The 13,233-nt window shown below is 41.5% G+C and overlaps 1 protein-coding gene across 3 annotated transcripts in view; it reads right to left on the bottom strand.

Moving 5' to 3' along the window:
• Positions 1–13,233, bottom strand: part of ip6k1 (inositol hexakisphosphate kinase 1) — a 104,868-nt gene that overhangs the window by 82,215 nt on the left and 9,420 nt on the right. Inside the window, exon 1 of one of the 3 annotated variants that reach the window (XM_060910035.1) lies at positions 12,809–12,827. The exons of 1 other annotated variant lie outside the window; for it this stretch is intronic. Coding sequence is in view for 1 of the 2 variants with exons in the window: in XM_060910033.1 (XP_060766016.1) it covers positions 11,301–11,330 (30 nt within the window). In the remaining variant the exon portion in view is untranslated. Of the gene's footprint in view, positions 1–11,300; positions 11,388–12,808; positions 12,828–13,233 lie in introns of those variants that run through there. One more of the 3 variants, XM_060910033.1, reaches the window with a different exon arrangement.

Below are 13,233 nucleotides of genomic sequence, written 5' to 3'. Positions count from 1 at the left end.
GGTTAGGTTAACTGGTGACTCTAAATTGACCGTAGGTGTGAATGTGAGTGTGAATGGTTGTCTGTGTCTATGTGTCAGCCCTGTGATGACCTGGCGACTTGTCCAGGGTGTACCCCGCCTTTCGCCCGTAGTCAGCTGGGATAGGCTCCAGCTTGCCTGCGACCCTGTTGAACAGGATAAAGCGGCTACAGATAATGAGATGAGATGAGACGAGACCTTCGTGCACGTTATATAGTCCAGCACGTAGCATCGGTTTAAAGTGCACATCACGAATAAATTCAGGAGCAAGATCAATGCAATTCTCCTATTTTATATTAAACTTTGGTCAAATATCTGTAACGTTCTGCATTCTCTGCAATTTTTTTTTACCTTGCGCAATACCAGAAAAATTCAGTTGAAATCAAGCCATTTGAGGCAAATTGGTCCGCCTCTGGAAAAACTTGGCATTTGGATTTCGCGAGAAACATTGATTTTTCATGACATCGCGTGCAGGACGCCTCCCTCTGAATCCTACGTCAGCGCTGGTTTGTTTGGGTGCCCACTACGTCGATCGCGATCGACCGGTCGATCTCGAAGGCAGGGATGGTAGATCTCATGATTGATATGTAAATATTAATATATGTTATGAAATAAAAAAAAAAAAAAAAAAACAATATCGTGGTCATTTTTACATGTAAACAAATTCGCTTTTTCCCTGAAGCGAAATGTCAGCCAAGCGCTGCGTCAAAAAAAAATGTTACATTAGGTTACCATGACAACCAGTAAAATGAAACTGCTGGTTTCAAAGATGCAGCGCCGTGATTTAGGAAACTTCCGAAACCTCGCCTCGGAGCTGGAGATGCAAGGGAGGGCGTTTGCGCAACTTAACAGTGCGCGCTACACTGAGCAGATTGAGTTTGAGTAGCGATTTCAAGGCTTTGCTTTGCTCGAGCCACTAGCTACATTCATGTGCCACCCATTCGGGGAAGATACTGAGGTGGATTCCCTCGCCTCAAAAGTTGCGGCACTGTTTCAGCTGAACACGTCTGCCGTGCAAGACGAGATGCTGATGCTGCAGTCTGACATCGAGTTGAAGTCCAGGGCGCATGGGCCGTTTTGGAATTTACTCACGGAGGCGAAGTACCCGAACATGCGGCAATGTGCCACCTCCTTAACCGCACTGTTCGGCTCCACTTATTTGTGCGAGTCGGCCTTTTCGCATATGAAGATCATTAAGTCTAAATACCGCTCCAGTATGTCCGACGATCATCTCGAGGCCTGCTTGAGGCTCGCTACCAGCAGCTACTGTCCGGACTATGCAGCCCTCTCTGACTCCCTCCAGTGCCGATCATCATCGGATTAAGATCTGATTTAGGGCCTACATCAGTATGATATGTATTAATGTTGTGCTGTTGCTAAGTTCCACAGTTAAAAAATTTTTTTTTTTTAAATATAAAAGAAGGAAAAATGTTTTTATATAAAATTGTTGTAAATGTCAAATCTCTGTCTAGCAGGCTATACAAAAGTCAATTGATGTGAACAAAAATGTTTTGGGGTTTACAATGCCTGTCTGGATGCATTTAACTTTTTTTTCTAAACATAGCCCTTTTTTTTTTTTTTTTTTTACAGTGGGCTTGTTTCATGTTTACATATTAGTAGTTTACGGTTTATAAAAGTTAACAGTGATTTGAACAAAAATACGTTTAGGAGTACAAAGCTTATGCATTTAACATAATTTTAATGTAAATTTCAGTCACCTTTTTGTATGCATGTTTGCATATTATTAAACAAATTGCATATGAATGTTTATAAATCAAAACAACTGTCATTATTGTTATTAGTAGTAGTAGCAGCAGTACTAGTAGTAATAGTAGGCCTAGTAGTGGTAACAACCTAGTCCGAGTAGATCATATTAACATGGTCATTTTAAAAGTAGCTCGCGAATCAAAATATTGTGGGCACCCCTGGTTTATGAGAACACAACCTCGTGGTTTTCTGCAAATTTCTTCAACGTTATCACGTAATTATTAAAATGGTTAACAGATGTATCGTAGGAGGGTGTAGCAACACCAATCTTGATGGGATTAGTACTCATCGTTTTCCAAAAGACCGGACAATGAGAGAGAAATGGGAGCGCTTGGTCTACACAGGCTGTGCACTGAAACCGTGCAAAGCTCGCACAGCCTGCTGGCGCTTCCGCAGATAACGTCACGAATCTGGCTCCAAACTCCCTTGGGATTTTTCCAGACACGTTTTATTTTATTTTTTTCTGCTGTAGACAGATGGCCTTGTGCAAAATTACCCTTCTGGATCAGTGTGTAAAGGGACATACTTTCATATAAAAAAAAAAAAAAATTTTAACTGGTCCAGAATATGCACTTTAAGGCCCAGTCCCACAATACCGAGAACTATAACTACAACCATAAATAAATCGGTCGCCTGCAGTTTATATGGTTGGTGGGTAAACAAACACAGACGCCTTATGTTTGTACGGATTATCTGTATTCATGAACTACAAGGTCTGAGATATAGCTCAAAATGGTCCATTATTGCACCGCTTACAGCTGCCATCACAATTCAACTGATGGTAGTCCATCATTTCATTCTTTTCCGAGCGATAAAAGACTTTAGGAGGTAAGAAATTATTTAAATTTACAAACAAATTTGCATTACATTACATACAGTTTAGTAGTTGTGTGCGCTGTAGCATTGAAACCTTGGTTTACCACACTTCGAAAGATGGATTTGCGATAGTAATCTTGGACACGTCATTTTATTGTCCAAATTCTATCACTGGCCGCACTAGTCAAGCTATTAGTGACCACCATTTTGGGTTTGTGTTTACCAATTTTAGATCAAGTGATCTTGAGTGTGAGGAGGTCTATAGAGTATGTAACTTGTAATTTTCCACCTCCAGCCAGTAAACGACACTGGGGAAGAAAAAAAAAAAACCTCCCTTAACTTAAAATTACAACTCATTAACTTGGAGTAGTTGTTTTCTCAACTCCCAGCTCCTCCCCAGTTTCCTGAATGATGTCAAATCATATGGCTGTGCACACCGTGAAAAATCCCCCTTCTATTCTCTACTTTCGGAAAAAATCTCTTCTCGGCATAAAACGTCAAAAATGTGTTTGAGAGAGGTTGCTCTTCCAATCAAGTTGAAGCTGTTCAGAGTGACGACTGAAACAATTCTGCTTTACGGAAGCGCTGCGTGGTCTCTCGCTGCTCAAGAAGAAAGATCCGAAAATGGGACATGCGTATACAATTTGATTTGGTCTGATAGAGATTTGATCAAAGTATCAAACATCAAGCAGCGGCGTTTGAAACTTGCAGGGCACACATTCGATTCAGAGATAAAAATCTCACCTGCACATCAAACTGTTACTTGGATTCCTAACCATGGTCAAGTGGACAGAGGGAAACTTCAAACAACTTGTGTTGATACGCTTCTCCAAGATACCAACATCCACAACGTTGAAGAATTAGAAACATGCATGCAAGCTAAAAAAGCATGGCGTCGTCTGTCCTGAGGTCAATTTGACATCAGAACGATCGGAAGTAAGAAGTCGCCGTCTCTATTTTTAAATAATTTATAGCAGAACTGGCATATGATCAGTCAACATCGAGACATAGTGCTTGGTTAAATCTATACCACTGACCATCCTAATCACTGCGGTTAAATCTATACCACTGACCATCCTAATCACTGCGGTTAAATCTATACCACTGACCATCCTAATCACTGCCTTGAAAAGGCAATCATTAACACTGAAGTTATTGCTCATGTAACTAATGTTAGCAGGCTAGCTTGCAGCAAACACTACTCACTACAGTCCCTTGTTATTGTAATACTGCAATTTCAGTCAAGAAGTTGCATTAATATCTGAAGGTCATTATAGTAGAACAGGAACAACAGCCAATCAGGCCTGTAACTGGAAAAGTGAGCATTAAGTAGCGATTTTTGTGCTTTTACAGAGCAAACACGACACCTTCATGTAGGCATCCATTTTATTTCCACTTTGCACATCAAACATGCCACGCCAACATCAATACAACTTGCAAATTACGGCTTATACATTATAAGCCATGGCCGAATGGTTAGAGAAGCAGCTTTGGGACCAAAAGGTCGCCGGTTTGATTCCCCGGACCAGCAGGAATGGCTGAAGTGCCCATGAGCAAGGCACCTAACCCCCAACTGCTCCCCAGACTACCTACTGGGTGGGTCAGGGTCCTGTTGTACTGTACGTTGCTCTGAATAAGAGCGTATCCTAAACGCCTGTAACATGTAACGCATAAAACACCACGGACGTAACACAAGAGAACTACCAACTGGGAAGGGTGAAGGCTCATGCAGGGATCAGACTATGCAATATTTTTGTCTTTCACGATGATCACCACCACCAGTTTGACCCTGACCAATTATCGTTCACGCCCTTGCATGTTGTCAGGGATGAGGGTCAAGAAACTGTCAATCATGGTTACAGAAGCAATGTCAAGGTGCATGTCGGAAGACTAATGGCCCTTTTCCACTACCTTTTTTCAGCTCACTTCAGCCCGACACGGCTCGCGTTTCGACTACCTCAGAGCAGCACGACTCAGCTCGCTTCAGCCCTGCTTAGCACCCAAAACTCGCACCTTTTTGGAGTGGGGCTGAAGCGAGCCAAACCGAACCGAGTGGGGCTAGGGGCGTGAGGAGACACTCCCCTGTGCACTGATTGGTGAGGAGGAGTGTCCTCACATGCCCACATACGCCCCGCGAGCACGCTGGGATCTGTAAACACCGTAAACCCGGAAGAAGAATTACGAATTACGAGAATTTCTGAAGCCTTATGCGCCTCGCCTCATCTATACGCTCTTGCCAGTATCTGTTGGCGTTGTCGGTGACAACAAGCCACAGCACCAAGACCAGCAACACTAACGACTCCATGTCCTCCATCTTTATTGTTTACTATCCGGGTCGTGAGACTACCGCTTAAAAGCTCACTGATGTCACTGTTTGCGCCGCCTAACGACATCACGTGACGTCCACCCACTTTCTCTAACTCCACCCAATGTGTCCACCCACTTCCAGCCAGCACGGTTCAGCGCGGTTGTAGTCGAAATGCAACTCCAACAGCCCCACTCAGATCGACTCAGCACGGCAAGGCCCAGCCCAACTCAGCCGCGTTTGTAGTGGAAAAGTGGCATTAGTGAGGGGAAAAAAAAAAAATTCTGACATCACATCGCTGTTCTTCGATCATGTCAAAATCAGGCTCAATTTGCATAACCCGACTTCGGTATTACAGTACACATGGTTTCTCACAAACACATGAAGCAGCGATAAACAGTCACTCTCTCACCATCCTTTGTGTGGTTTTTTTTTTACCCCCTCCTCTCAAAGATAAGACCAAAAAAAAAAAAGCCACCTTGTCACGTTACCAGAAAAACCGGAACATTTCACCCCAACAAAGATCGTACATTTTCCTTTGCTAAATAACAACTTTTAATACACTTATTTATCCTATAATGTGGCATGTCCGCTATACAAGTCCCTGTGAATGAACCGTTACCATAGAAACAATAACGCATTCCAACAACTACGACTGTCCGAGCTGCTGGTATAGAACAACAACTACTGATTCATCAAATTCGAGTGTTCAACAGCATCCTCATACTGCCATCGGTTTCACAGAGAAACAGAAATGGATGTGTCATATCCTTTCACACAAAACACCAACATTCACTTCATGAGAACACACAGATTTCTATTATAACAAGGTCTACATTTTCAATTCCGGACAAACATTTTCCATTTCCGAACATTAGTCTTCCAGCACAAAATGTTTGCATGTCAGTAAAGAAAGCAGCATATTACACAAGAGATCACTTTTTAGATTAAAAAAAAAAAAAAAAGAAGAATGAAGACTGCAAAATTAAGAAGAGAGTACAATAATCAAAAAGTGTCCAGCAAAGTGTTCGGCAAACCAGCTACCGGATCTGGGACACTACAACATCCTGAACTATTTAGTATTTGTACTTCTAAATACACCGGAGATGCTGAAGGCTTACAAAAGTACAGATGCCTTCCAATATTTCGAGGCAAGTTTCCTGCTGGAATGTTATGGGAAATTCTCAATAAAGAAAAATACTTTATTACAACAAAGATAAGCTCAAAGTGGATTTCTAATAGTAACAAAAAAGCCAGGGCCTAGATCTAGCATATTTATGTTGTTTAACCTCATCTACATTCAGTATACTAACATGCTGCTAGTCTCACCAAGCATTAGGTCTAAAAAGTTATACTGCGTCCAAAGCCCACAGCCAGATAGACACTTTAACATTGCACAGAGCTTTCACACGAACCTGTTCCCCACACACACAGGAATGTTTTTGTCATCCAGTCTTCTCATTTAACTGCAGCTCGCCATTTTTCCTGTCTTTCTGGGTTCACCAGGAAGCGGTGAAAAGTTAAACCAGGCTTATCTCCACACCTGTTATTACATCCAAAAGCACTATAGGTGTCTGGCATTGTTCTTTTAGATGCAACTTCTACAGGTTTATCTAAAGATGTACTGAATTGGGGGCGTCATGGCTCAGTCGACTAAGGCGCCATACCATAAATCCGACCCGAGGTCATTTCCCGATCCCTCCCCATCTTTCTCCAGCTCATTTCCTGTCTCTACACTGTCCTATCCAATAAAGGTGAAAAAAGCCCCCAAAAAAAATCTTTAAAAAAAAAAAGGATGTACTGAATTTGGCTTAGGAATACACTTGAGCTGCTTGCTGGCAAACACAAAGCTCGCCAGGCAACATGGCCGCGTAAACAAATTCGCAGTTGCAATAAGGTCACATGAAAGTCCTCCACAGGACATTTTCTGACAGGAAAAGCAGAGGCTATGCTATAAAACAGTGGTAATTTCTGTACACTGAACAACCACCATAAAGTGTACAGTGAGTGGTATGCAAAAGTTTGGGCACCCCTGGTCAAAACTGCTGTTACTGTGAACAGTTAAGCAAGTTGAAATGATCTCCAAAAGGCATAAAGCTCAAGATGACTCATTCCCTTTATATTTTAAACAAAAACAATTTATTTTCATCTTTTACATTTTCAAAATGACAAAAAAAAGGAAAAGGGCCCGAAGCAAAAGTTTGGGCACCCTGCATGGTTAGTACTTAGTAACACCCCCTTTGGCAAGTATCACAGCTTGTAAGCACTTTTTGTAGCCAGCTAATAATCTTTCAGTTCTGACCTGGGGGATTTTCACACATTCGTCCTTGCAAAAGGCTTCCAGTTCTACAAGTTTCTTGGGCAGTCTTGCATGCACTGCTCTTTTGAGATCTATCCATAGATTTTCAATGATGTTTAGGTCGGGGACTGTGAGGGCCATGGCAAAACCTTCAGCTTGGGCCTCTTGAGGTGTTCCATTGTAGATTTTGAGGTGTGTTTTGGATCATCGTCTTATTGTAGGACCCATCCTCTTTTAACTTCAACTTTTGTACAGATGGTGTGATGTTTGCTTCCAGAATTTGCTGGTATTTATTCAAATCCATGCTTCCCTCGACCAATGAAATGTGCCCTGTGCCACTGGCTGCAACACAACCCCAAAGCATGATCGATCCACAGCCATGCTTCAGAGTTGGAGAGGTGTTCTTTTCCTGGAATTTGGCACCCTTTTTTCTCCAAACATACCTTTGCACATTGTGACAAAAAGTTCTATTTTGATTTCATCAGTCCACAGGACTTGTTTCCAGAATGCATCAGGCTTATTTAGATGTTCATTTGCAAACTTCAGATGCTGAATTTTGTGGCTAGGACGCAGGAACGGTTTTCTTCTGATGACTCTCCCATGAAGGTCATATTTGTTCAGGTGTCGCTGCATAGTAGAAAAGTGCACCACCACTCCAGGGTCTGCTAAATCTTTCTGAAGGTCTTTTGCAGTCAAACACAGGTTTTTATTTGCCTTTCTAGCAATCCAACGAGCAGTTCTTTCAGAAAGTTTTCTTCATCTTCCAGACCTCACCTTGATCTCCACTGTTTCTGTTAACTGCCATTTCTTAATAACATTACGATCTGAGGAAACAGCTACCTGAAAACACTTTGCTACGTTCTTGTAGCCTTCTCCTGCTTTGTGAGCATCAATTATTTTATTATTCAGAACGCGAGGGAGTTGCTTAGAGGAGCCCATGGCTGTTGATTTTAGGGACAAGTTTGTGGAATCAGAGAATTTATACAGCCTTGAAATCTGCATCATCTGACCTTTCCTAACGAAGAATTTGAACAAGCCACAGCTCAATAAGCTAATTAAGGTCTGGAACCTTGGTAAAAGTTACCTGAGAACTCAAATGTATTGGGGCGCCCAAACTTTCACATGGTATATTCCTTTTCTTTTTTCACTCTCCAATTGTACAAAACAAAAATAACACACAAATCTTGCAGAAAACGCTGAAAAGAAATGTGTCATCTTTACCTTTATGCCTTTTGGTGATCAGTTCATCTTCTGCTCACAGAATTCACAGTAACAGACATTCAGTAAGGGTGCCCAAACTTTTGCATAGTTGGAAAACATTATAGACCTGGCTTTAATATAAATAGGTGGCATAAAAACAAATAAAACATCAAGCTATATCCTCATCCACAGACGATCATCATCATCTTGTATTAAAGATATATCCACTCATGGATCATAAACAACTCTGGATTTGTAGCAGGGGCGTGTTTAGCCTATTTTTGGGGGTGCTCAAGCACCCCCAAAAACGAGCTCAGCACCCCCTAGCTCAGCACCCTCAAAAACACTGCTTTTGGACGTAATTTTCAGAAATAAGTGCCCTTGCACACTGCGCAATGAATGTGTGCGCGGGCGTGTGTGTGTTCTTGAATTCACCTGTTACGTGATAGTTCTATGACCAGTAAAATACCTCTCCTCCTTGCGTCCCCTCTGATTGGGTTGCCTGTCCGCGCGAGTGCTTGCTACGACATGGTGGTTTTTTTTAACTGGATTCCACGCTGATGAGGAACTCGAAGTAGCACGTGAGTATTATGGCCCTTTCCCACTACCCTTTTTCAGCTCACTTCAGCTCGCTTCAGCTCACTTCAGCCCGACACGGCTCGCGTTTCGACTACCAAAAACCAGCACGACTCAGCTCGCTTCAGCCCTGCTTAGCCCCTAAAACTCGCACCGTTTTGGAGTGGGGCTGAAGCGAGCCAAAGCGAGCCGAGTGAGGCTGGGGGCGTGAGCAGACACTCCCCTGTGCACTGATTGGTGAGGAGGAGTGTCCTCACATGCCCACACACACCCCGCGAGCGCGCTGGGATCTGTAAACACCGCAAACCCGGAAGAAGAAGAATGACGAATTACGAGAATTTCTGAAGCCTTATGCGCCTCGCCTCGTCTATACGCTCTTGCCAGTATCTGTCCGCGTTGTCGGTGACAACAAGCCACAGCACCAAGACCAGCAACACTAACGACTCCATGTCCTCCATGTTTGCTGTTTACTATTCGGGTCGTGAGACTACCGCTTAAAAGATCACTGATGTCACTGTTTGCGCTGCTTAACGGCATCACCTGACATCCACCCACTTTTGCTAACTCCACCCAATGTGTCCACCCACTTCCAGCCAGCACGGTTCAGCGCGGTTGTAGTCGAAATGCAACTCCAACAGCCCCGCTCAGCCCGACTCAGCACGGCACGGCTCAGCCCGACTCAGCCGCGTTTGTAGTGGAAAAGCGGCATTACTGGCATAGCGAGATGTGAAGGTACGGACTGGAGTTACAATTGTTAAACACAACACAATAATATGCATAATGCAATATTGATGTTCCCTGGTCTATGAACAGAATGATAAAAATGACATTTATCATCGATCATCAAAAGTATCTCGATATGATATCGAGATACTTTTGTGCAGAGCTGTACAAGTGCTACGGTGCTAGACCACCGTGTGTTAGTCAATTTTATTTAATGTAACATAGCGTTTACGTTTGCTTATCATTCACAAATCCAAACCCTGGTCATTGTCTGGGGGGACAGTGAGTGTGGTTTGGATATAGCCTACATTTTCAAAAGAACACTACCAAAATATAACAAATATAACAAAAAATATAAACTAATGTAAACTAATGTAAAATCATAATAATACACACTATTACACAATAACACATTAATTAACAATTACCACTGTTCTAAATGAATAGCTCCAACATTACAAATGCAGTAGTAGGTCTTGTTTAGTTAAAAATATAACGTAAATAACTGTGTCAGTGGTTGTAAATGTGTAGATATGAGCAATTCCAGCATTATGGACGTGACACTTGAACTCAAAATGGCAACAAATGACCCAGTGCATGTTTTATTGTCTCCCAGTATTTAAACAGGTGTTGCATATTTTAAAGCTGTACCATACTGGAGAAGTGATAGAACAAGAACAATTCCCATAGTACATCTAGGGCATGCCAGAAAATGCCAATAAAAGATGCATTATGGATGTGACAGAAAAAGTATCACTTTTCTTGGGTGACTGTACGTTTTTATCAAACTCTGTGAAATTGTAAACCTAATGTCGAAATGGAGATATCCGTTTGATAGAGGGGTCCAAGGTGAATATTAAAAAATCTTTGTTTAAAATATTTTGTATTTCATGCAGAGTTTCGGAAGGAAAAGTCAGCGTTATGGATGTGACGAAATTCCGTTATGGACGTGACGCGTCTGAAATAGACATGGCATATGTTTAGAAAATCAGCAATTTAACCACCATAACCCTTTGAAAAACTCTCTAAATATCAGCTAAAACTATCAAAGTTCTTAAATAATATTTAGGATGGCTATTGTTTTGCTGTTTTGTGGATTTCAGCATACATTTCTGTGGCTTGTGGCAATAATATAGAATTGTACATGATCAAAGTTGATTTTAGCTTGGGTTTTACATTATAAGAAAGAAAGACTGACGTATTAAGGCGAAGGGAACAATTCTTGTGACAAATTGGTTCAACTTATTCACATCTGTAAAATACAGGCCTAGGCGATATCTCCCGGAGTGGTTTTGATGTATTACATGTTGCTTTATTTTTGCATGGTGAGGTTGACATTTACATGGAATTGCCCATATCATAGTTTATTGGGTCAGCTTCTGTTAAAACATTGCATAAGTCTAGTCTTGTCTAGTCTAGTCTTCTTGTCTAGTTAAGTCTAGTCTAAATGCGGAATAAACGTGGAAACACTGTCGTTCAAGCCAGGTGCCTCTGTCAGCTCTGGGGGCTAAGCACCCCCAAAGATCAGATGCTAGAATCACCCCTGAATTTGTAGATATCGTATTGGAAAAAGCACCGTGTGTGTTTGTGTCTTACCTCATGACTCCGATCTGAAAGGGAGTTCATCCAAATAGAATTATCAACTCGCAAACAAACCGACTTCCAGGCATCAGAAAAACCCACAAGACTCTTGTTTTTAATCTTAAAATCTATCACTAATCTGTTGATCTCAGGGACCTGAGCTCAGAGTCAGAAGGCTGATGTTTACTGAAACATCCAAACCTACAGACCACCTCCAGAACCGAGTGTAAAAATAGCACAGCTGGCAGGTTAACCAAACAAGAACATCTGGAAACCACCATCCTGAAGCACAACAGAGTGTCGTTTTTATTAAAAATGCCTGACCTCACTAAATAACCTCCAGGGAAATGAGAGTGACTCAATAACAGGAGGAACCGCTTATAATTAGCGTTTAAGTCGTTATAATATATATATATACACACAGCAGTGAGGGGGGAAATAAGACACAAGAGTCGAGCAAAGAAAGCAGGCAGAGAGTTAAATAAATAATAGCTTATTTAAAATAAAATAAAAAGTGAGCCATTACACCAAAATAACACACGTCCCGTTTAACAGGAGACAATAATTAGCTTCAAGTGACAGGAAGAAAAACAAACTGTTAGCTAGCTGTGTTACTCCTTAAAACACCCCACACACACACACACACCTCTCGTTTTGAACAAACAAACAAACAAAAGTTAAATTCTAAAACAAAAAACAAACATTAATATCAAAAATAAGCCGTGTTGCTAAGTAACGAATCATAACCTGCTAGCATTAGCTACTACAAACTCCATTAGCCAGCTAGCAATATATACTTACTATTTGAAGAGCTTGTTTTTGCTTGACTTCAGTGGGATGAATTTAAATATGATTAAAATCAACAAAAGTCCAAAAAGAAAAAAAAAATAGAGGGAAAAAAAATAAAACCACAGCAGGCTTATTGAAGAGTTTGGTCCGAATGAAGTCCGGTGGTTTGCTTATGCTAATGCTAATACACACTAATGCGAGCTGGTCGTTACATTATACACTAACGTTATTAAACACGTATATGCGCTAAAGCGCCATGAAAAGATAAATAAGATAATTTAAGAAAAGATAATATAAGTAAATAACTTCAACTGGAATTGTAACAGTTTGGTTTTCTTGTTATCTTAGCAATATTATCGAACATGATTAGCTCGGAAGCTCTTCTGACCAAGAAAAGGACTTGAGTTTCCGCTGCAGGAAATACACCGCTGTAATTATCTGAAATATTTACATTAGTAAAATAAACCTCAATTATTATTATTATTATTTTAAAAATTACGACTCAGAAAAACAATGTCTCATTAGCTAATTAGCTAATGCGCGTTCCAAGCTAGCAGATTTAGTTAGCTGCCTTTTTCAATAATTCATAACCAGCTGTTTTTATTTTATTGGATTTTACTTTTATTATTTTGCTAACCGGCGACAACACTGACTAGAGAAATGACAATCTCAGAACCAGACCGGAAACATACAGTAAGTGTTAGCATTAGTATTAACTCAAGCTAATAACTAACTCTGTTTTCTGAAGCTCCTCCAAACCTCCCGGCTGGGTGAGTTGGTTAGTTAGTTACACTCTCGCCTCAGACTCCCACACTATCGGAGTAATTTATTTATCTATAAACCTGCTAGGTGAACCGGTTAATCGTGTTTCCTCTAAACTACTTTAACATCCAGCTTTGGTCAAAAATAAAATAAATAAGTCTGTACGAGCAGAGCGGCCCTGGAGCTCCAGGAGTCCGACAGTGAGCGCTACATCGCCCCTTCTTCCTGCAGCACGGCTCCAACTTCCACTGCCCCGGGGTCCCACCACCTTCACTCCGCACTGGGAGAGACACTACTGCCCTCCGCTGGGGCATTACAGCTCTCACACACCACCACTGCCCCTTCCTAACCTCCACTAGGGCATTACAGATCTCACACACCACCACTGCCCCTTCCT

The sequence above is a fragment of the Neoarius graeffei genome, chromosome 26 (assembly GCF_027579695.1).
Source record: "Neoarius graeffei isolate fNeoGra1 chromosome 26, fNeoGra1.pri, whole genome shotgun sequence".
Lineage (NCBI taxonomy): Eukaryota > Metazoa > Chordata > Actinopteri > Siluriformes > Ariidae > Neoarius > Neoarius graeffei.
This window is presented reverse-complemented; position numbering and strand designations above follow the sequence as displayed.